General features: G+C 42.3%; 1 protein-coding gene across 2 annotated transcripts in view; it reads left to right on the top strand.

Annotated features, from left to right (window-relative positions):
• The first annotated feature begins 6,655 nt into the window (after positions 1–6,655).
• The window catches only part of KIF20B (kinesin family member 20B), a 38,348-nt gene continuing 21,851 nt past the window's right edge, over positions 6,656–23,152 (top strand). Inside the window, exons 1-17 of one of the 2 annotated variants that reach the window (XM_081189548.1) lie at positions 6,656–6,825; positions 8,641–8,788; positions 9,075–9,161; positions 9,257–9,376; positions 9,552–9,690; positions 10,860–11,044; positions 13,672–13,729; positions 13,980–14,174; positions 14,354–14,465; positions 15,207–15,275; positions 15,362–15,508; positions 16,717–16,879; positions 18,388–18,711; positions 19,511–19,650; positions 20,683–20,812; positions 22,073–22,295; positions 22,673–22,734. In XM_081189548.1, coding sequence (XP_081045674.1) covers positions 8,642–8,788; positions 9,075–9,161; positions 9,257–9,376; positions 9,552–9,690; positions 10,860–11,044; positions 13,672–13,729; positions 13,980–14,174; positions 14,354–14,465; positions 15,207–15,275; positions 15,362–15,508; positions 16,717–16,879; positions 18,388–18,711; positions 19,511–19,650; positions 20,683–20,812; positions 22,073–22,295; positions 22,673–22,734 — 2,301 coding nt within the window. In that variant the 5' untranslated portion in view covers positions 6,656–6,825; position 8,641. The other variant, XM_081189547.1, reaches the window with a different exon arrangement.

Raw genomic sequence — 23,152 nt, 5'->3', positions numbered from 1 at the left:
GTTAAGAACTTTGCTTAAGAACAGCTTCAGGTTAAGAATGGACCTCCGGAACAAATTAAGTACTTAACCCGAAGTACCACTGTACAACTAAATTCTATTTAAATTTACAATATATTGTTTACTAAAATACTGAAAAATTGATTTTACAGCTTTCAGTTTTTTAAAAAACACAACATTATAAAATAAAGCTGAAAGTCCATTCTACATCAAGATCTATATTTGAAATAAGGGTTTTCCTCCTAATACTTCAGAAGATTGCCATTTTTTACTTGTAAGGTAATAAAAGCTTTCTGGGAGATGATATATAATGAAATGTAAAAATAGTTTTTAAAAAACCTTTGTTAAAAAACTAGAAGCTTTTTTTAAATTAGTAATTACAGGTACCAACATACCAAAGGAGCAGAAAATACTTTTTATGTATGGAACAACTGCCACCCAGATGTTATTAGCCCAGAGTTGGAAAGAAGACAAAGTCCCTACCAGAGAAGAATGGCAAACCAACCTGATGGACTATGCCGAGATGGCAAAGCTGACTGGAAAACTCAGAAACCAAGAGGATAAAATATTTATAAAAGAATGGGGAAAAAATATAAGTTACTGTACTGTAAGCAGATGGAAACAAGAGCAGGATTTTGACTCACTTGTAGTGAAAACCCCCTACTATGAACAATATGGTTTGATAAAGAAATTGGAGTACGGATGAATATGCAGTTGTAGATGTTTAAAATAAGACTCCATGGAGGGGGGTGTCTGGAAGTCTCAAGATTCAGAGAATCTTCTTATACAGATTCTAGTTTTTACTAGTTTGTGCTTATTTGTACTTTATATTTCTAAAACAAATAAAAAAGTTTTATAAAAAAAGATTGCAATTTTTTGGTCTTTCTGAACATTCACGTGTAGTGCAATGTAATTTGGCTTTTAAATCACCAAAGATCCCAGTTGGACTGTTCTGAAAATGCCTACTGTTTGCAGTCCTTGATTTTCAGGAGTAGAGGATCTTCTTCTGCGTCATCACTTGTTTGATTTTTAGGCTGCCAACTCCACAGGATGATGAAGAAACTTCTTGTAATGAGAAATACCCCATTTACGTCAGCAGTTGTCTTCTCATTGCATCAGTTGCTTCCATGGTGAGCAATGTTGCACATCCCCTGTGCTGTTGAACATCTACATCTACTCACAGTCAACACTGCTCCTCGCAATATCTGGATTTATTCCATCCAAATATGTGAGTCAGCATCTAAGCAGCCATTTGTCAATAGGGGTGGGCTGGTAATTAAATCCACCTGGATACACTCACTCCATGAATGAAATATGGCCATGGCTGTAAGCTCCCCATCAGCACAGAAGGGCGGTAGTCAACTAAATACTTGTGCCAGCGCAAGGATTAGCACCAGTGCCACAGGATTTGCCCCCTCTCCTCCCACACTTGGCTTGACAGCTTCCATGCTTTCCTAACCAGGTGAGGATAAGGTTCTTTTTCCAGGGAGGAACTTTTATTCATGTATAGAATTTATATCCTGCTCATCACAAGTGATCTTGGGGCAGTTTACAAGAATTTAAATTACAATAACTAGTAAAGACAATAGTTAAGATGCGAGGAGAAATCATGGTCACCAATCTACATTTAAATATTACCAGCAGCATGGCCATGTTGCCCTTGCACAGCAGGTCTTCCGCTGACACCAAATGACAAAGCAGCTGCCGATGAAGCTCAGGAGGAAGAACCATTTGTAACTGAACCCCCAGACTTCTGTCAGTGAGGACATTGCCAGAAGAGCCTCCCCAGCTGATATCAAGGCTTGGACAGAGCTATATGGGATAAAGGCATCCTACATACACTAGCATCCTAAGTCATTTAGGGCTTCCTAAAATTTGATCTAGGCTCAGTGACCAACAGGCAGCAAGTGCAGGTCTTTTGAGAGCCAGTATTATTTGATCTCTCATAGATATGCCCATCAAGAGTCTGGCTGCTGCATTTTTCACCAGCTGCAGTTGCTTAAGGACAGAAGTGAGTTGGATTAATCTAGTCAGGAGGTTACTACTGCACAGATCACTGTGGCCAAATATCTCTGTTCAGGAACAGCTGAAACTGAAAAGATCAGGGTCCCGATTTGCATTATCACTAGCAACAGCCACCTCAATGTAATATTCAGGGTGGCGGGGTAAACAAAATCAACAGCAGCCAGCTTTAGAGTTGCTTCTTTTTAATTAATTCCCTGACAATATGAGTCAGCCAGTCACCACCTCTAATTTTATAGTAACTGTGATGAAGGTGGCCTATATTCATCATGGCTTCTAAGGTTTGGTCAGGTTGGTGATACTGGCCTCCATTTTAACAATGCCCAAATTATTTTTATTTTAGACTGTTGTTACCAGAAACAAATAATAGTCCAAAATGTTTATAGCATGAACACATCTAAACAGTAGAGCTATATATTACAATGCATGATAATACCAAATCCTAGGTACCGGTGAGAAGGATTCCTATTATTACCTCACCCTAGGGTTAGAGATTGATACTTGGATAGTTTAGGGCCCCAAATGGGGAAGTTGAGGGAAGTTGGTGGTATTTATAGGAGACGCTCGTGCTTATAGTATTTCCTTCCTCCTTTTCTTTTTTGAGGGGGTGAGACAGATGATGTATACTTGTTCAATCTGCTAGTTGAAGAAAGTACTGTAGCTTCACTAACCCTCAGGGTAGAATCATGGCATGGGGGAAATAGCTAACTGAATATGTAGTGTCAACAAAGAAACCAGCAATGGTTCTAGATTGAGTAACATTAATGAGATCTTTTATTAGGGTTCCTCCCACACTGAAAAAAAAATGCTGCATAATGACCTTTAATCACTCAACCTTATAGGATGGTGTAAAGCTTCAGTCCTACACCCACTTACCTGGGAACAAGTTCTACTGAACTCCCTGGGTGTGACTTCTCAAAAAGATGTGTATAAAACCCAGCAAAACATATTAGCAAATGTGATTAATTGGTGATACTCGGGGTCAATTCCTTTTAATATTAGATTATATAGGGGACATCCACATGTCCTGTCAATTTTACATAGATGTACATCACCTTTGAAAACAGAAGGAATGTTGTATCAGTGCTATTTTACTGATGATTTGTAATTGTTTTATTGATGATTTGTTAATTATTCTACACGATTTATGTTGTAACATTCTATTATGTTATTGTTATTTATTGTTTGTAAGCCACTTTGTGACTCCACCCACTCTGGGGTTTTGTTTAACTATAAAAGATAAAAATGTTACTTTAAGGCAAAATAACTACTGAAGTTTGCTTAAATGAGCATCAATAGCTTTTGTTTGCTGGTGGCCATTAGGCTCACGTCAGTACCATTTGATAAGATCCTAAATAAATTACCCTAATCTGTTAAGCAACATTAGTTTTCCCCCCAAAAGCAATCAGCATGTAGCTGTTGTGCACCCAAAGTTGCAGCTTCCTAACCAGTTGCAAAACTCTTATTTTGTATCCTTAGCTAACTAGATTACAGCTGCTAAACTATTACTTCACAGAGCCTAGCTCCATTTTTGCAAGTTATAAGCCACACTGGTTAATCTTTTCACACCCATAATCCTTAGTAATGTTATAGAAACTAAGGGGGTTTACTTCTGCTGCCCAAGTCCATGATTAGTCAGGGATGAATGGAGGCAGGATGCAGTGAAAAGCAAGGCAGGTCCTTATTTTTCTGTTGCAACAGTGTTCCCTCCCCTCTTTGAAGGAGGCAACAGAGACCCAGAACAATGATGTGCAAGCTTCTATAGAAAGACTTTGAAAATTGCTACCCTGTTGACATTGTAACGTAGGAGGGTACAATTTTAATTATTTGCACGAATGTGTGAGTTATTTCAGGCTCAAAGAGACCTTAAACCTGTACAAAAAAGTGACCCCAAAAAATTATTTCAAAATTAACTTATTTTATAACTACACAAAACATCCTCCTTATTTTCAAAACATAACAAGTACATAGTTAGCCCATTCTACAACAAAAGTATGATACATGTGTTAGTTGTGGTTCGTGCGCTATGGTTTATGGAACCCATCAGGAATAAAATGACAAAAAATCTCTTTGAGTGGTTGGTGACCCTTTTCTGTGGCACTTAATACATACCTTATTTTGAAAGAGACCACAATTAGCTTTATTTTGATACCAAAATAAACCCAATCAGTTGAAAAATAAGCAAAACAGGTTGTTTTTTTCTAAACTGATGCAGAAATTGCATTAGCCTAAATCACGTGAAAATAGAAATTTTCAAAAAAGTATCCTGTGCCCAATTTTGTACCAAAACAACTTTACAAATTAATTTGAGGTTATCTCATAAGTATCTACACATAATTTTTTTTGAAGAAAATCTGAATCTTGAGAGCACAGTCGAGTATTAAAATCATTTGGCGTGGAATGACCCAATTAATAAGATTTTGGAATAAATAAATAAAGCAAATAATAAATTTATATAAATTATATAATTTGGTATTTGAACGATTGGTATTAATTGTAGTATAAATTGGTATTGTTATAATGAGGCTATTATTGGATTGTAATTCAAAACTTTTTTTTTTTTTAAAGGAACTTGCCAGACTGGATTTGCAGGGAATATTTGGAAGTGAGAAGACAATTGGAAAGTTTTCCCCATCCTCCTACTGCAGAGAAATATTTGAGGTCCTTTAGGGAGTCAAAATGGCTTCAGGATTGCTCTCCTGTACTATTTTAGACATGTGGTTTATAAACTTCTGTATGTGTTTACATTGTGCATTTATGAACATTTATTCTATATTTGAGACTTTAGAATTATTATAACAGTAACTTATTATAACTTAAAATTATTAAGGTAAAGGGACCCCTGACCATTAGGTCCAGTCATGGCCGACTCTGGGGTTGCGGCGCTCATCTCACTTTATTGGCCGAGGGAGCTGGCGTACAGCTTCCGGGTCATGTGGCCAGCATGACTAAGCCGCTTCTGGCGAACCAGAGCAACGCACGGAAACGCCGTTTACCTTCCTGCCGGAGCGGTACCTATTTATCTACATTCACTTTGACGTGCTTTCGAAATGCTAGGTTGGCAGGAGCAGGGATCGAGCAACGGGAGCTCATCCCGTCGCGGGGATTCGAACTGCCAACCTTCTGATCAGCAAGTCCTAGGCTCTGTGGTTTAACCCACAGCGCCACCCGCGTCCCTTTTAAAATTATTGCCATCAGCAAATATTCCAGTAATCTTTAAAGCCACAAATGGAAAAGAGTATAGTGCATGATACGTTCAATGATCTGTTGTTACTCTAAAAGAAAATACGCAAGTGAAAATTGTTAAGTGGCATGCAAATGAGTCCTTAATTTAATGCTTGTTATTGTACTGCTCTTCTGAAATAGGAAAACCTTCAGATCAACCAACCAGAATGTTTAAATTCTGCCTTTCTCACCCCTACCCTGCCCCCTCATTTAAAAATACAATTCCAAGAGTAGTAAGTTAATAGGCAGGTCAAAGATCCCAGGGGAGAGAAGCAAAAAACACACCAGGGCATGTTCGAGCTGGATTGTCTCCATGTTCTATTTACAAGCAAAATAGCTATCTTTCTACTGGTAAAGGTGGTGGTGGGGGGTTCACAGGAAGGAAACAAAGTCGGAAGTGGGCCACAGTCTGGAAAAGGTTGAGAAGCACTGTCTTAAACTGTCCCTGTCCCTAACCCCTTCCCAAAATTGAATACCATTCATTAACTAATCACTTACGGCCTGAATCAAAGTTGCCCTCTCTCGGCTCAACTAAGTGTTCAGAACGAAACTCTGAAGCCTTCTAACTTGACTCGTGTCAGGGTGTCAGGCAGCTTAACAAATAATGACCATCCGAGCAGCAAAATGATAATAACAATAATAATAGTAATTTATTATTCATATCCCGCCCAAATGGCTGGGTTTCCCCAGCCACTCTGGGCAGCTCCCAACAGAGTATTAAAAACACGATAAAATATCAAACATTAAAAACTTCCCTAAACAGGGCTGCCTTCAGAAATCGCCAGATAGTTGTTTATTTCCTTGACATCTGATGGGAGGGCGTTCCACAGGGCGGGCGCCGCTACCGAGGAGGCCCTCTGCCGTTCAGACATGCAGCAGGAGGCCTCCGTACAGTGGTACCTCGGGTTACATACGCTTCAGGTTAGATTCCGCTAACCCAGAAATAGTGCTTCAGGTTAAGAACTTTGTTTCAGGATGAGAACAGAAATCGGGCTCCGGCGGCGCGGCGGAAGCAGGAGGCCCCATTAGCTAAAGTGGTGCTTCAGGTTAAGAACGGACCTCCGGAACGAATTAAGTACTTAACCTGAGGTACCTCTGTCTTTGGGACTACAAATACTCCACGTATTTGGGCAGCGGTTTCGTGGTCCAGGAAACACCAGGAGGGTAACCAGCTTGGCAGAGGCATTTCTCCGCTTCCCTTTATTTATATCGGACTTGAGAGCGCACGGAGCCCAAGAACGAGGCCGGGCCCCAAACCCTGGTTCCAAACGAAGCCCTGCCTGCTGCCCCGAGCTAAGCCAGCCGCTGTTTCCACGTGCGCGTTCGCACCCCACCGCTTTCCGCGTCTCCTGCCTTACGAGACACACGCAGGCGAAGCTGCCACCGTCAACAATCTTCCGTAGTTCCCGGATGGACGCGGAGCCTCTTGGGATTCGTAGTCTTTCGCCGCGCCCAAGGGCTCCTATATAGAGAAGCGGCCGGAAGCTGCCGGGCCTCCGCGACTACATTTCCCAGCGTGCTCGTCGACGCGGGCGGTTGGCTCCCATGAGCCTCGGCGGCGAGGTTTGAAAAAGAGCGCAGGTGAGCTTCTTTCGCTGGGGCGGCGAGGCCGTTGCCACTTTTGGGGGGCGGTTGTGCGCTTAACGGGGCGAGAAGGGCTGCCGTTGGCTGGGCCGCCGTCCCTGGGATAGGATTGATTTCTTCTGTTTCGTGGGGAGAGACCCAGCCGGTTCTCGCACCCGATTGTATGTCGTTTTAAAAGTAAGTAGATAAATGGTGGCCCTTCCTTTGCCCCTTTCCGTCTGCATTCGGGTCCGGGGTCCGAGCGGAATGGCTTGCTTTATTGTCAAGCGCAAAGCTGAGCTGGCAGCAGGCCTGTAGTTGCAGGGCATCGTTGCATTATATCTTATGTTTTTGAAATAACGCACCTGCGCTTTGAATCCGAATCTTGGTAGTGAAAAAAGAAAATAAAAAAAGCATGCCAGACCTTACTAGAGATGAAATTTTGAAGCCATGGGGGAGAAAAACAGCTTTCATTTTCCTGAAGCAGATTCACAGGAAAGTTGGGGAGGAAAACAAACCCACAGTGCCGTGTTGTTGTTTTTCAAAGCACTCCTTACATATCCAAAGCCATTTGAGGAATAGAATGGTCATGTCTGGTTTATTAAAAGTACAGTCTATTCAGGCGATAGTGGCTGTGTATCTGACCCACAGAAGCCCCTGCTAACATGCTAAATCTGTATTTTCACTCTAAGTCTGTAGGTCACTTTAAATACATGTAAATCGGAGGTATGCGCTCAGTGTTTTGCTACAGCTGCACATTTGTGGAATATCAGCATCGTTGCTGGGCCATCTTACCTGAAACTTGACCATGTTTCTTCTTATCAAGGCTTTTGGTCCTTAATTTGTAGTGTTTTAAATACTTGTTGCCTCTTTTCAGAGGTTGGGATGTGTTAAGTCTGCCTTTTATATTATGGGTGTGTTTTTTGGTTTTTAATTTGTTTTGGTTTCATAGTACTTTTTTTCGGGATGCGGGTGGCGCTGTGGGTAAAACCTCAGCGCCTAGGACTTGCCGATCACATGGTCGGCGGTTCGAATCCCTGCGGCGGGGTGCACTCCTGTCGTTCGGTCCCAGCGCCTGCCAACCTAGCAGTTCGAAAGCACCCTCGGGTGCAAGTAGATAAATAGGGACCGCTTACCAGTGGGAAGGTAAACGGCGTTCCGTGTGCTGCACTGGCTCGCCAGATGCAGCTTGTCACGCTGGCCACGTGATCCGGAAGTGTCTGCGGACTGCGCTGGCTCCCGGCCTATAGAGTGAGATGAGCGCACAACCCTAGAGTCTGGCAAGACTGGCCCGTACGGGCAGGGGTACCTTTACCTTTACATAGTACATTTTAACTTTGCACTCTTTTGTAAGTTAATTTGGGTTACTTTTTGTGTAAAAACAACAACAGCAACTAAGTGCAATTAATGCTACTTCGCATCCTTGCAAAGCTTCCAATGAAGGTTCCAAAGAAGACACTCGAAGGACTATGGCACTAAAATGGCCTTCTCAATATGGTGTCCACTGTCCACCAGATGTTTGGATTACAAGTCCTGACAACCTTGGGAATAGCCAGCACTTCAAGTAGTTGTACTCCAAAACATCTGATAGGCACCAGGTTGATGATGACTGCATTAAACTGTACTGTAGCTGTGCCCATTTTTTCACTCTCCTCTCCTTTTCTGCAAGGAAAGTTCAGACAAACAGGACAAGGCAACTCTAAAATCTGAGTAATATTTACAATCTGACATATGAGTTCACATGATGAAGAAATTTGTGTAGAGGTCCAAATTTCATGTTATTGGATGTTCCATTCAAGCAACTCTCCCCCCCCCCTTTGTCTTCTTTAATAGGATGGAGTCTAATTTGGATAAGCCATCAATGCTTAGACCATCCTTTATTTCTGCTGTTGAATTGTCTCCAAGAATTATCCCTGTGGATGTTAGTGACATTAGGAAGAATCTCTATAGTGATTTATCATCAATCTCTGATATAAGCCAGGTAAGGGAATTGGACGACTCCAAGTGATAATGACAATGTCTATTGTACTGTACTTGTGAAAGTGATCCACGCAGAAATGCCTGAGGTGGATGTGATGTCTTGGAATACTCAGTTGCTCATGGAATTAAACAGTTTGTAGTCCAGCTTCTGTGTGGGAAGTTGTTCCCCATATGGAATAACTTAGCTGTGTATAGTCTATTGAGATTAAAGGCTCATAAAACCAAGAGCCTTGAGTATATGGCAATATTGTTGGACAGCACTGTGGTTTTACTCTTTCCCTCTGTAGAGAGAGAGCTTGGAATCCAGAGAACGCATTCATGTTTGCCTGCGCATTAGACCGTTGATGCAGTCAGAAAAGGAAGGTGATTCTCAGGTGTGATTTAAAAATAAATTCTAAAAGCAAAATTTGTTTAAGAATGCCATCTGCTGAAATAAAAATATCTATTATCTATCTCCCCTTTCTTACAGAATTGTATTTCTGTTCTTGACGCATCAAGTGTTATATTAAAAGCTCCCAAGTCTTCCAAGGTATTCCGGCTTAGTGAAAAAAACTTGCAGCAATTGGTGCAGAAATTTACTTTTTCACAGGTAAATAAAGTGTAAAGGGCTATTGGCGACTCATAACCCTTAGTATGGAAACTTTGCACATAATAATGCTTGAATACTTCTCACTGATTTGAAAAGCTTAAGAAAATACAGTCTTGAAAGAAATTGTCTGGAATTTCAGTATGGAAAGCCATAAAATATCTTCTTAACTTTGTAGGTATTTGGACCTGAAACAACCCAGGAAGAACTCTTTGAAGGGACTGTGAAACAGCCAGTGCAAGACTTCCTGAAGGGACACAGTCGCCTTGTATTTACCTATGGTGTTACAAATGCTGGGAAAACATATACATACAAAGGTACTACTGAGCATCCATATTTCTCTGGACAAAATGTTAACTTGAGTTCCGTGTTACTTGTGTATGCTCTGTGTCATCAAACTGTGTGCTACAGTTATTTCAACTCTCTGAACTACTTATTTTTATTTGGAATATGTGTATAATATGATGTTTTAAAAAATGCATTTTGAATTAGAACATAGGAAACTGGTTTTGTAACCCCGTATAGTAGTAGTACTAGTAGTAATAATAATAATTTATTATTTATACCCCACCCATCTGGCTGGGTTTCCCCAGCCACTCTGGGCTGCTTCCAACATAATATTAAAAATACAATAAAAAATCAAACATTAAAAACTTCCCTAAAAAAGGATGCCTTCAGATGTCTTCTAAATGTCAGACAGTTGTTTATTTCTTTGACATCTGATGGGCATCTAGGTACTCTAAAGCAGGGGTCGGCAACCTTTTTCAGCTGTGGGCTGGTCCACCGTCCCTCAGACCATGTGGTGGGCCAGACTGTATTTTGGGGGGGAAAGGAACGAATTCCTACGCCCCACAAATAACCCAGAGATGCATTTCAAATAAAAGCACACATTCTACTCATGTAAAAACACACTGATTCACAGACCGTCCGCAGGCCGGATTGAGAAGGTGATTGGGCCGCATCCGGCCCACGAGCCTTAGGTTGCCTACCCTTGCTTTAAAGGGTTGGTCCGATCCCTGCCCCCTGAAATATGAGTAAATGGAATAGATCTAAGTATGAACAGCACAAATGGATTTCTACTTGACCGCCTATATGGGTTTTCCAGGGGTGGGGGAGGGATTACTACATTCAATTGACTTGATCTGTTTTAGCATTTCTGTTTTAGTAAAGATAACTGAAAACGCATACTGTGATAACTTTATGTTCTGTATAAATATTTCAAACTTTTCCAATAGCCAAAAGTATTTGAAATGAAATACTTGACTTCGGTGAGTAGGGGTAAAGCGTATTCAGTGTGGTTTAAATGTTGCTTTCCAAAATGGGGGTTGAATATATTTTTATTGGAATGCTGATCCAGTCACCTTGTGCTTACTCCAAGGGTAGCTCTAATTCCACATGTATACAGTCCATGTTGCCTCCTTGCCCCCTTTTCCTGATTCTGCTCCAAAAGAGTGTTCAAAGTTCTGTCAAATCGTCCTTATGACAGGTACTAATGAAGATGGTGGCATTCTCCCAAGGGCGCTGGAGATGTTGTTTAAGCGCATCCAAGGCAAACTGTATTCAGAGATGGATCTCAAACCCCATCGTTGCCGAGAACACAGAAGGCTGACTAAAGAAGAAATCAGAGAAGAAATGTCTGTCAAATGCTCACTTCTCCGTCTTATAAAAGAGGTGTGTCAATTTAGAATGCAATCCTGAATACTTACTAGGGCTTTAAGCCCCACTAAATCAGTTGGACAGATTTAGAATTATGATAAGTTTTAATAACAACCATTTGTAAAGAAACTGAAAATGGTTGTGTATGTGTGTGTTTTTGTATGTATGTATACATATACACTTATTACCAAAATTCACTATGCTCTGACCAGAGTTTTCTATGTTGGTGTGATGGTTTTTTTGGCTGTGGGAATTCTTACCTATTTGGCAGAGACTCATTGAGATTAATGGACCACTTGGCCATGTCCATTCATTTGGTGAGTCAACTCTGAGTAGGATTCACATTGGCTGCAACCCGTACGCTTGCTGTGATTGTCCAAAATGCCAGAGAATCTGCTGTGCTTCTGCCTTTATCTTTTCTGCAGTTTGATGTATCTTCATACATTTCTGTTCAGTTTTGTAGAATCTCAATTCAAGAATAAAAGGTGATTTGACCATGTTAAATACATAAAGAGAAAAAAAAATCCCTGCCTTTCAGTGACAAATCATATCCGAGGTGCCATAATAAATAGTCTATATTGCAACAAAGTAGATTGTCAATGTGATACCAGTAGTAGAGAGTGGCATAATAAAAACCACATGGGCACCACATATTATGTAATGATCAAAGCTGTTTGTACAGAATATAAAGGGCAAGCAGGTGTGTCCATTGAATTTTGCAGAGGCGGAAGCAGGAGCTGGCCTCATCCTGACGTTGCTATGCTAGTTGTACATGCATGGGCACTTCCCTTTGAAGGTTTCTTCGCCATGATTAGGACCCCATTGACAGGATCCACTTAATGAAATCCATCGGCAGAATCTTAGCGCAGTGGGGCTCCCATCGCCTTCTCATCCCACCATGGCCACTTTAAATTGCCTTATGGGGGTCGGGAGAATCCTGGTACAGTGCTTGGTGGGAGGAGAGATTGTTCTGCCTGTCAAGCTGGGATGCTTGCACAGATGAGACATTTCTATTAGTGTCATTTTGAATTCCAGCCTAATTCCAGAGCTTATTGTTGGAGATGGGATTGTAGCACAGCCCCACAACATTTTTTTTTTAACACAACAGGCCTCAAATTTGTTCGTGCTACACATAATTATTTATTGATAAAATTATGTTGGAACTTGGAAAACGAAAAGAAACGACTCCTACCATTACGTTATTTATATGATAAAAAGCGGCTACTTTATAATATGATCATGGGGCACCCAGAAAGTATAAAACAATGCAGCTGCATAAGAACATCAATCATTCACAAAATATAAATGAGCCTCTTACATATATACAAACTCAATGAGAGGTGTGAGCTTGCTTTTGCCAGGAAATCTCATTTATATTAGGTCCAGTTTGAGGCAAACAAACTCTCATCTCATCAGTGCAAATAAGTCTTTCTCTTTTCTGATCTTCCATATTTGTCAGAGTTGAAAATGCCTGTTCACAATATTATGTCATGGAGAACTGTAGAAGAGTAGCCAATGCTATTCTCCAGCACTCTGTTCGAATGGTGATTCTGAATCACAGCTAGCATTGTCCTCAATATCACTTGATGCTCTCGTTTTGAAAATATATTTATCCATATTCTACACATAGATAGATGGGCACTATACTACACTCAAATGATTAAATGTTTCTTTGGGTGTCCTTGAATCTTCCCACATTTGCCACCCTCTCCTGCCACACCCTTTGAAAACTACTGCCATAGGCCATGTTGTCTGGGGCTGATTGGACCTGGCGGCCAACAACTTATGGAGGGGACCATGTTGAGTTCCAGCTGATGTAACATTGCTTCATCACAGATGTCCATCCCTGTACTGTCCATGCTTCCTTCCTATGCCAGTGTTCAAACTTTTTTTTAAAAAAAATTGCCTGACCAGCATGCAACTGTTATCAAAAAACAGGAACAAGGGAAGCTGCCTTATATCATTGGTCTAGCTAGCTCAGTATTGTCTACACTGACTGGCAGCAGCTCTCCAGGGGTCCAGGCAGAGGAAATCCCCATCCCTGCTGGCGACTGAACCTGCATTTGCAAAGCCGATGCTGTCCCACTGAGCCAGTGCTAAGTATGCTCTGGTACGAATACCGTCTAGTTATGGAAATTGTGGCATGAGTTGGAATCTGCTTCATCAGGTGCATGAGAGGAGGAAGAAAACTTGGTGATCCAAAGGCAAAAAAATACAAGAAATAGCTGTAGGTGTTTTCCATTGCTATGCAGAGCATAAACTCAGCAGCCTCATGTTTGAACTTTCCTGGAGGAGTTGTGGAATTGTGGTATTTCCATGGAGATTGAAATGTTCTTCCACTGACTTCTGAATTGTTAACATATCCAGATTACTTTGTGAGCTACACAAAGTGGGTTCTGGCCCATGAATGCTTATTCCTTCGGCCCTTAAAGTGCCATACAATGCTGCTGTTGCAGCAGCAGCAGACTCGTATAGGTATGCCTGGTAAGGCTTGCTATGGTTACCATAGAAATGGCAATTTCATTGCAATGATCCATTAGCACATCCTAATTTTCCAGTCCCGCCATAGAAAATACGATAGATGATAGTATCAGTTAGAACATCTAGGATAACCCATATTTTGTTTCTGTCTTAATTTTCAGGTTGATTATCCAAGTGTCGTTAATGGGAATCGCAGTGGAATTGCTGATAATTCTGATGGTAAGTTACGTATCCGAAAGCCAAAATTAGGCTCCAAAAATTCAGCGTGCACTATTGCCATAGTAAGTAATGCTGAAATGAGACTTCCTCTGATACTTTGAAAAGCTGTCATTTTCCAACCTTGGATCTTGTGCTGCAAACAACAATGCTGTCTGAACAATGTTCAGTGCTATTGAAGCAGCCTGTTTTAAATCACATCGAGATGGACTCACTTCAGCAGAATGTTAATGCCACTCCATTGTTCCGACAGAGTTGGATGAACTAGCGAAAGAAGCTGAACAATCTAATGTGGATGAAGGGAGAGGTGCAAAATTCTCCATCTGGGTTTCGTTCTGTGAAATTTATAATGAGTGCATTTACGACCTGCTGCTCCCAGTGTCCCATGATAGAAGAAGGAAGGTGTTGCGTCTGTCACAGGATGTAAAAGGCTGTTCATATGTTAAAGGTAACAAATATCTTAAATCTTTGGTAACCAGTTTCAGTAGCCTTAAGTCAGTGCCCAGGCTGTGTGCAAACTAGCTTTTAATTCAGTGTAATGCTCCTAACTCACATTCTTATTTCCCTTAATTTCTTGCTTTAATTCTTGTTCAGTGGTGAATAATGAACCATTTCTATTTCTTGAAGATCTACAATGGATTCAGGTTTCAAATTTCAAAGAAGCTTTTAAGCTCATGCAACTAGGCCTGAAACATCAGAGTTTTGCTTCCACAAAACTGAATGCCAATTCCAGTAGAAGGTAAGAGGCCGATAGTAAAATCAGGATATGTTCAATGTGTAGTAGCATAATGGTTCACTTTCAGCTTTTACTTGCAAGTTTATGCAACACAGACTTGTTAAAGTAATGCCCAGTACCTAAGGATCCCTACACCGTTCTTGCTCAGATGTGTTTCTTGAAACAATCACCCACATGTATCTTGTATCTTGTGCTGAACTTTGGGGCTTTTAATTATGTGAAGTTTTCTGTGATTTAATAAATAGTAATGGGTAGGTGATTCCTTGGAGATCCAGTGTGATTTTTAATGTTAAGTACAGTAAGCACACAATACAGGGCTTGCGTTCCGGGCGATAACGCGTAAAGCCAAAATTGCATATGGTCAACACACATTGGGTGCAACGGTGGGTGGCATTGCCAAAGTCTTTTTTCCAAGACACCTACTCCCTTTAAAAAAAAATTGGCCAAGTGCATAAAGCTGAATGTGTACAATGTGTGTAAGTTGCAGAGAATAGGACAGTGAAGAGGCCTGCAATATTCTAAAATCCTTATCTGGGATGTTAAAAGAAGTTAATATGCATGTTTATGTATCTTCCAAATGGTATAAATATATCTTAAAATCTATCACTGTATACTAAAATGGAAGAAGTGCCTCGAGGTTAGGAGCTATTAAGATTTTCAAAATGGCAGAAGGCTGCAACGTGTTCACTGATGTTTAAAGATAGCATTGCTGGCAGCAACGTCTGTGTATTTTTGATCTTTCAGCCACAGTATATTCACTGTGAAAATGCTAAAAATTGATCCTGAAGCAACTCGTGTGATGCAAGTCAATGAGTAAGTTTTGTATTTCATGTGTTCTTACCGATTAAAATTGTAAGACCAGGCAACCTAAATTTCCCACTCCTTTTCTTTATCTCCAGATTATTCCTCTGCGACCTCGCTGGCTCAGAGCGTTGTACACGAACCCACAACGAAGGAGAGAGGTTGAAAGAGAGTGGGAATATTAACACTTCCTTGCTCATTCTAGGCAAATGCATCAGTGCCCTGAAGATGAGCCAGCAATCAAAGTAGGTTCTGGGAAAGCGTTTCGCTTCATGTTAAGGGATGGGGGCGGGGGCTTCAAACACCTTTTGAATGAGAGAAGTATGCATATTCCTCATGCAGATCTCTGCTACTTTTCATGTAACTTAGGTGTTTAAGAGAGACCTAGACTGCTTAACAGCCTGTCCTTAACCCCCCCCCTGACATGATCCCTACAGGATGTGAATCCTAACAAGCGGGAAATGGTGTAAAAGGAGGCAGAGTGCTTTAAAGAGCCAGAAATTGCCTTATCTTTCCAAATGTCACCTTTAAGCCTTTAACCAGTCCTTAAATAGGAGTAAGAGATCTTTCCATTTTTAGGGCAAGCACATCCTTTTGCTAGTCCGGTGAAGCATGATACATGACCAGTTCTCAATTGGCAGTGCAGTTTCCAAGCTAAAATAATAGATGATGATGATTTTTCAAAACTGAACTAAAACATGAAAGTGACAGGGCCATAATGCGATTATAATATATTTAAAAAGCTTTCCCCTGCCAAAAGTGCTGTGTTACCCAAGTTTGCTTGATCAAAGAAGCAAGCCAAAAACCTCCCTGACTGTACAACACTTACTTTAAAAATGGATGCTCAAACCAAGCTTGCTGCATTTCCGCTACTTGTTTCCCAGTGAACACCTGCAGTGTTTTGAAAGGACAGTTGATGTTCATAAGCGTGAGAGGTACCCAGTGAGATGTTGAATCTGTGTGCGGCTGCCCCATGTGCTGAACCACTACAGGTAGCAGGAAGGAGTATTCAATGACCTTCTGTTCTGGCTGAGCCTTCCTTGAGCAACATACTCTGCCTGAGCCCTGGCGTACTCACAGATTGTTGGTTTTTGTTTGGTCCTGGCCTACCCTTTGGTCTTAACTTGTTATTTGGTCCCAACTACTGACTTTATCCTATGGCTTCCAGTTTGGGGCTTCCTTCAGGCTGCTGCCCACAACCCATCCTCAATGACAATAATCCTTTACCCCCTTGTCTTTTGGATCTCTGTAGAAACTTTTTAAAAACAAACAAACAAACAAACAAACAAACAAACAAACAAACAAACTGGGAAGCATGTGGTGAAGAAGCAACAGGCCTGAATGGACCTAAAGCCTTTCAGACTATGCCTCTTTAAAATGAAGCTTGGCCCCATATCCTAGAAAATCTGCTTGAAAATGTGAACTGCAGCTGTCTTGTTGGTTTCATTTTCAGGCTGCAGCAGCACATCCCCTTTCGGGAAAGCAAGTTGACTCACTTCTTTCAAGGCTTCTTCAGTGGTAAGGGGAAGGTGTGCATGATAGTGAACGTCAGCCAGAGCGCCTCTGCGTATGATGAAACCCTCAACGTGCTCAGGTTTTCAGCAATTGCTCAGAAAGTAAGTGTTCACATTCGTATGAAACTGGAAGTAGATTATTGGAGTCACCATGCAGTTAGAGACATGCAGAAGGCTATGGGTCAGCTAGCTGGCTTCTGCCCTTAGAGCTCTTTTGAAGGGCAGGTGAATGTTTCAGATGTCAGAGCTTGGTAGGACTTACTTGCAAACAAGGAAGTACAGGAATGTAGTCCTAGTACTGGAATATTAATGGTCCATTCAAACAAGATTGTTACCTGTCCTAGCTGAAATTCTTAACTACTTTTGGACCATCTTACACTTTATGATCCCTGAGAAAAGTGTGTGTGTGTGTGTAGGAATTTAAATGCCACACATTTGCTTTCTTACCAATACCTGAAAGAGAATGGAAAGGGGAAAATGTGGTTAATTAAGGGACTAATCTACAAGAGTGACAGTAACATCTGGGGGGAGAAAAACGAATCAGAAGTTTTCAAGAACTGATATACGAAGAAGCATCCTTGGCAGTAGCTGCTTATACAAATTAACTTGTGTTTCCTATTCTGTAAGCAGATCATTAAGTGGTATCTTAAATCAAGTACATATCTTCTCTAAAATTTGAAGGCCTTACACAAATATTACCAACCAAGGAAACTTTAAATGTAAACAACCAAACTTCCTCCCCCTTCCAAATCACTGTAACACCTATTCTGAAGTGTCAACTCGCCTTCCTTATAATCTCAATTACTGCAAATAACTCTTGTGATATTCATATAAAACAAATCCTTCTGCACTTATGTGGCACATCAACAACCTGTGTGCTTTCTTCAAAGTTTATAAATGGTATCCATGTCTGGTGATTGTGTTGACTCCTGAAGCTTTTAGTTGATAGGCAGAAGCTCACCTATGTACCTGTAAGGTGCCACATATATGAATGATGCTAAACAACAGAGCTAATGATTTGCCAATCTATAGCAGGATAGGAGGGAAATGCAGCCCACCTAGCCTCTGCATCTGGCCCTCAGGCCTCTCCCCAGGCCACGTGCTTCACCATTATCCTCCAGTGCCTTTCACCTAGAGTGTGTTACTGGAACTGTGATCATGTCTCTTTCCTGCCTGGATGGAGATGGTCACCGGGTTATAAAATGCAGTGCTCCCATCTTAATTGTAAAATGAGACTTAGCATCTTGACATTAATGACCTAGAGGGGCAGTGGACTGTCTTGTTGGGGGTCTTCAGAATGAGGCCAGACAGCTGTTATTTGGGGTGTTCATTCAGTGGATTTCATTCAGTGTGTTGAGCTAGCTGGATGGCCTTCAAGGAGCTGTTTGACTACCTGAATGGCATGCAAGACCCACTCCACCACCTCTGCTTCTGTGTCATAATAAAGAATCTATATGGCATAGGTTTGTGCTGGAAGAAAGCATGGATTCTGGAAATCCTTAAAACGAGCAGGGTTTTGTTTTTGTTTGTTTTGGCAGGAAGCTTTAATAGCAGCTAAAACCACCGTCACAAACTGGCTTTCATATGTTTTTTGCTTCCTTCCTAAATAGGTCATGGTCTTAGATTCCAGTGATTCTCCCCCAGAAGAGTCATTTGAGCAGATGGCTGTCAAAGCTGAATCTGAAATGAACACTGAAGAAGATGTGCGTCTACCCGTTAAAAGAGCAACTGTACTCTGGGAGAGGACTTTGGAGGATGTGATGGAAGATGAAGAGGAGGGGGAGGGGGAAGAGCTAGAAGAAGATGGCAGTGGGATGTATGAGGTAAACTCTGTGGCAGAAACCAGACTTGACAGAGAGGCTGAGATGGAAGAAATGCCAGACCAAGTGGGAGATGAAGACAGTGACATTGTCATTGAAAAAGAAAAGTACCAGGTATGCCCTTGTGACAGAAATAGCTATGTGGATCTGTTGCAGCAAAAAGGAGGAATGCTTGAAAATAAGAGCCACTGTGTTAATTTGGGGCATTTACAGTCCGCTTCTCTAAGGTGTTTCATACTTCAGTCTGCTTAGATTTTTTTTAAAATGAACATAGGAGCCAGTTTGAAAACAATAAAGATGCACTGAAAAATGCTGCCCACCTGTCAGATGATCTGATGTCACGATAATACCCTTTTTGCCTGCTTGGTTTGAAATCAGTTGTGGGTGAAGGCATAGCTTGCAAAGTTTCGGTACTCAGACCGTCAGTTCCTGCAAAGTGCTTTGTAAGGGGCTTTGCAGGATGGCTATTATGAAGCCCTGTGCAAATGGCGCTGCAGGCATGATAGGTGGGACCTGCAGATGCCCTTTGGACTGAGCCAGGCCTGTCCCATACTTAAGGTTCTATTTGAGATTGGGTGTAGGGCAGGGCACAGTGGCTTGGCTGATATACCCTCGTGAGCCAAATGGGGTGGTTCTCCACCGTTGCCACAGGTTAAGGCTTGGGATTTGGTGGCCTCTCAAACTTGGTAATTTGATTCTAGGACTTCCTGCCTTTCTATAAACCATTTTAGGTTTTCCACGTCTCCCTAGGGATTCACTAGAATGCATTTTTACGTGCGCCTTTCTTGTGACTCACAACCTGAGAAGCCACAGGCTTTGGGGCTCCCCGTAAATAAAATGACGATGCGCCATGACAATGAATCCCTAAACATGCCTTCCACGTGCTGACTCTGCTCCCGGTGCTCCTGTTTAGAGGCTGCTTGCTATAATAGAAGATCTGAAAAACAAGCTGATTGCCGAAAAGAAGGACAAGCTGCTCATGGAGCTGAAGATCCGTGAAGAGGTCACGCAGGAATGTGCTCAGTATTTTGCAGAAAAGGACAGCCATTTCAAGTAAGTTTCCTGATCTTATATTTCCGGAGGGCTTGCCAACATTGCTTTAATGTTCGGGATTGGCATGCATCCACATACAGCCCAATCCAGCAGCCAGCTGGCTGTGAACTGTGCGCCGATACCCAAGGGAACAAGGCACGCTTAATGTGTGTGGCTTCTTTATGTGCAAACACATCAGCTTTCAAGGTGCCTGGTTGAAAACACCCCCATGTGCATCTTGCTCCACTGTGGTGGAATACAGAGCTCATAAAGCTTAAGGCCCTCTTGGGCAGCAGACTTGGGTTCTTCTACTCCCAGCCCTTCCATTCCCTGAGGGCACACAAAAGGTAATAGCTGCACTGAGGTATCTTCTTGTTGCTCTTATTCAGGATTCACCATAAGCCACATTTCTCTCCCTGCTTTCCATTCCCAGATGTGTTTTGGCTACAGATATTTTAAAGCAGCTCCCATTTACAAGTTGTTTTCTTTATGTCCTCTACCATTCTTTTGACACGGGTGGCGCTGTGGGTTAAACCTCAGCGCCTAGGACTTGCTGATCGCATGGTCGGCGGTTCGAATCCCTGCGGCGGGGTGCGCTCCCGTTGCTCGGTCCCAGCGCCTGCCAACCTAGCAGTTCAAAAGCACCCCCGGGTGCAAGTAGATAAATAGGGACCGCTTACTAGCAGGAAGGTAGACGGTGTTTCCGTGTGCGGCTCTGGCTCGCCAGAGCAGCTTCGTCACGCTGGCCACGTGACCCGGAAGTGTCTGCGGACAGTGCTGGCTCCCGGCCTATAGAGTGAGATGAGTTCACAACCCTAGAGTCTGGCAAGACTGGCCCGTATGGGCAGGGGTACCTTTACCTTTACCTACCATTCTTTTTACAAGACCTGCACCAGCAGTTGGTTCTTCCCAGGAGCCCAGGGGCTTACCATCATTGCTCTTCCTAACATTTTGCCTTTTGGTGCTGCTGTCATCCTCCTCTGGAGTATAGGAGGTTTCTCTTTGGGAGAACCATTTGACATGTATTTCATTTCCATCACTGGTTAAACTTAGGACAGTTGTTGGCCTTACGCAAGAAATCATGGAGGACAACTGCGAGGAGCGCATGCAGATTTACAAGGACTTGGTGAAGGAATGCATCCCACTGCCAAATAGCAGAGAAGACGCAGAAGAGACTCAAAAGGTACAGCGTAATAAGACTGTAACCTTATTCTCCCTCGAACCTCTTAAGAGATGAATTTCTAAAGTTTAGCTCTCAAACTCACTGGGGTCCTAATGTAAAAATGGCACCAAACCAATGTGGTTGTAGGGCTCTTGCTGTGCCAACAAAGTCAGACTGTATAGTTCTGCTACCTGAGAGACACTTGAGATGCTCGCAAGTTTGAGACTACAGGGATCTTTCCAAAGGTAAAGCCCCTTTTCTGCCTGAAATATAAACCTTTCAACAGATAGGTTAGCTAAGTCTAACCGCTGGGTACCCTGATTTTGAATGCATTGAGGAAGAACAAGAACGTGCAGCCATACAGAAGGACCACATCTCAATTGTAGAACTTGGATTCAGTAGAGAACTTAAATGCTCTTTTTGCACAGGGTTTCTTTGGCAGGGAAAGAGCTTTTGAGCTCTCAGACTTGCTTACCCTGGGCTTTGGAGAACTTGGACCAGCCTTGCAAGATCTCACAAGAGCCTCCCAGAACCTAGCAGGCAATGGAGAGAGCTTAGAAACTCTCTGCACTGCTTGGGATGGTAAAACCTGTTTAGTGCACCATCTCTGGAAGGTGAGATCGCTCACGCGGGGGCAGTTCCAAGGGGGTGGTTTGAGTATATGCGTTGTTACATATACCCACCACCCCCTGAACAAAGCCCTTGTGTAAGATGCAAGTTACCTGTACTAGGTGGTGGACTGACTCTTGAAGATGCCATATACAATGCTGCTTTAACGTGAGGGTCAGTCCTCATCATGCCAAATTAGCTGGGGTATATGTGCAGCGTTGGCTGGTCTACCAGACTTCATGAAGGACCCTCCATTCTTGGCTCTCTCCCCATCTCCCTCCAGAGGACTTTTCCAGTGGTCCTCTGGTGTGATATTGCCTCCTGGTGGCCAGTGAAGCTCCTGTATGAGCAATGAATGTATTAATCTTTATTTGCGTCAGCCATCGGCCATAGCAACAAAAGAACAATGTGATATACAAAGAAAGAAAAAGTCAATTATATAAAACACACTTTAGGGTCCTGAATCAACAGTCAAATAGTGGACCTTATTCTGATTGCCCCGGCTAAAAACCCTGCAACCTTTGTTGTCATCTGCTCATCTTGATCTGCCAAGAGAAAAGACACTATGGCAGTGGTTGGGCGACCCGGAATGGATAATAAAAGAGGGGTGATAAGCCTGTATGAGCAAACTTTCATAGTTCCCCTTTATTTTTGTGTGTTTCTTTCAATAAGGGAGCGGAAGCTAGAGAATCGGGAAATCCACCTGATTTTTCCTGCGTAGTCGAGTCACTGCAAGAAAATGTCTCTGATATTAAGCAGCAGGCCCAAATAGCGTATGGGATGCTTAGTGCCTTAGAAGCGCCCCAAACAACCATTGAGCGTCTTGAAAAGCAGCTGGCAGAGGTAACAGCTGCATTATCTCAAGCCCGGGAGGAGCTCTTGGCCAGTAAAGAAGGTAGGTATAATGGAGAAACTTAATAAAAGTATTGACTAGGATCTAAAGAAACAAACAGCCAGTTCCATGCACCCAACAGGACTTTGGCCTTGTGTTTCTTGGCTAGCAGTCTTTGGTTGCCACAGTAAACTTACACTGAAAAGCAATTTGGGATGTGGCATTGAGACGGGGAAGGGCTCTGTTCTTAAAAGGAAATAAGTCCAAAAGCCCAGTAGTCTTTTACTTAATATATTGTGTCTACTACTACTTTAAAGTATCAAACTTTGCAGTATCAAATGCAGAATGTGGTTAGAACGTCTAACGCATCTCCCCAGCAAATTTGAGCATTTCTTTCCATGACATGTATTTAATGTTAACTTTTAATCACTCTCTTACAGAGCTGACAAAGCAGGAGAATCAACTGAGTGAATCTGCTAAAGTGGTTCAAGATGCTACTCAGGTAAGTGTGTTTAGATTTCTTTAATATCTGCCTTTGCAATAGGAGTCTCCAACTTTTCTGGACATTCTGGTTTTGAGTTTTGGGTACCAGTCACAAAATGGCTGTCGGGGCGCATAGCATAGCACAAAAGGACTGTTATGAGGGGAAGCATGGTATAACACAAAACTAGTGATACTATAGTTAGAGTGGTACCTCGGGATGTGAACAGGATCCATTCCGGAGCCCCGTTCACATCCTGAACATAATGTAAGACACGACCGCGTGTGTGCGTGGGTTGTGTTTCGCTGCTTCCGCGCATGTGTGTGGTGTCATTTTGACCGTCTGCGCATGCACGAGCGGCAAAACCCAGAAGTAACGCGCTCCGTGACTTCTGGGTCGCCACGGAGCACAACCCGAATGTGCTCAACCTGAAGCGTAC

Source organism: Podarcis bocagei (assembly GCF_964188305.1).
Source record: "Podarcis bocagei genome assembly, chromosome: 4".
NCBI classification, from domain to species: domain Eukaryota; kingdom Metazoa; phylum Chordata; class Lepidosauria; order Squamata; family Lacertidae; genus Podarcis; species Podarcis bocagei.
Note: the sequence above shows the minus strand (reverse complement) of the source record. Positions and strands in the feature narration are given on the sequence as shown.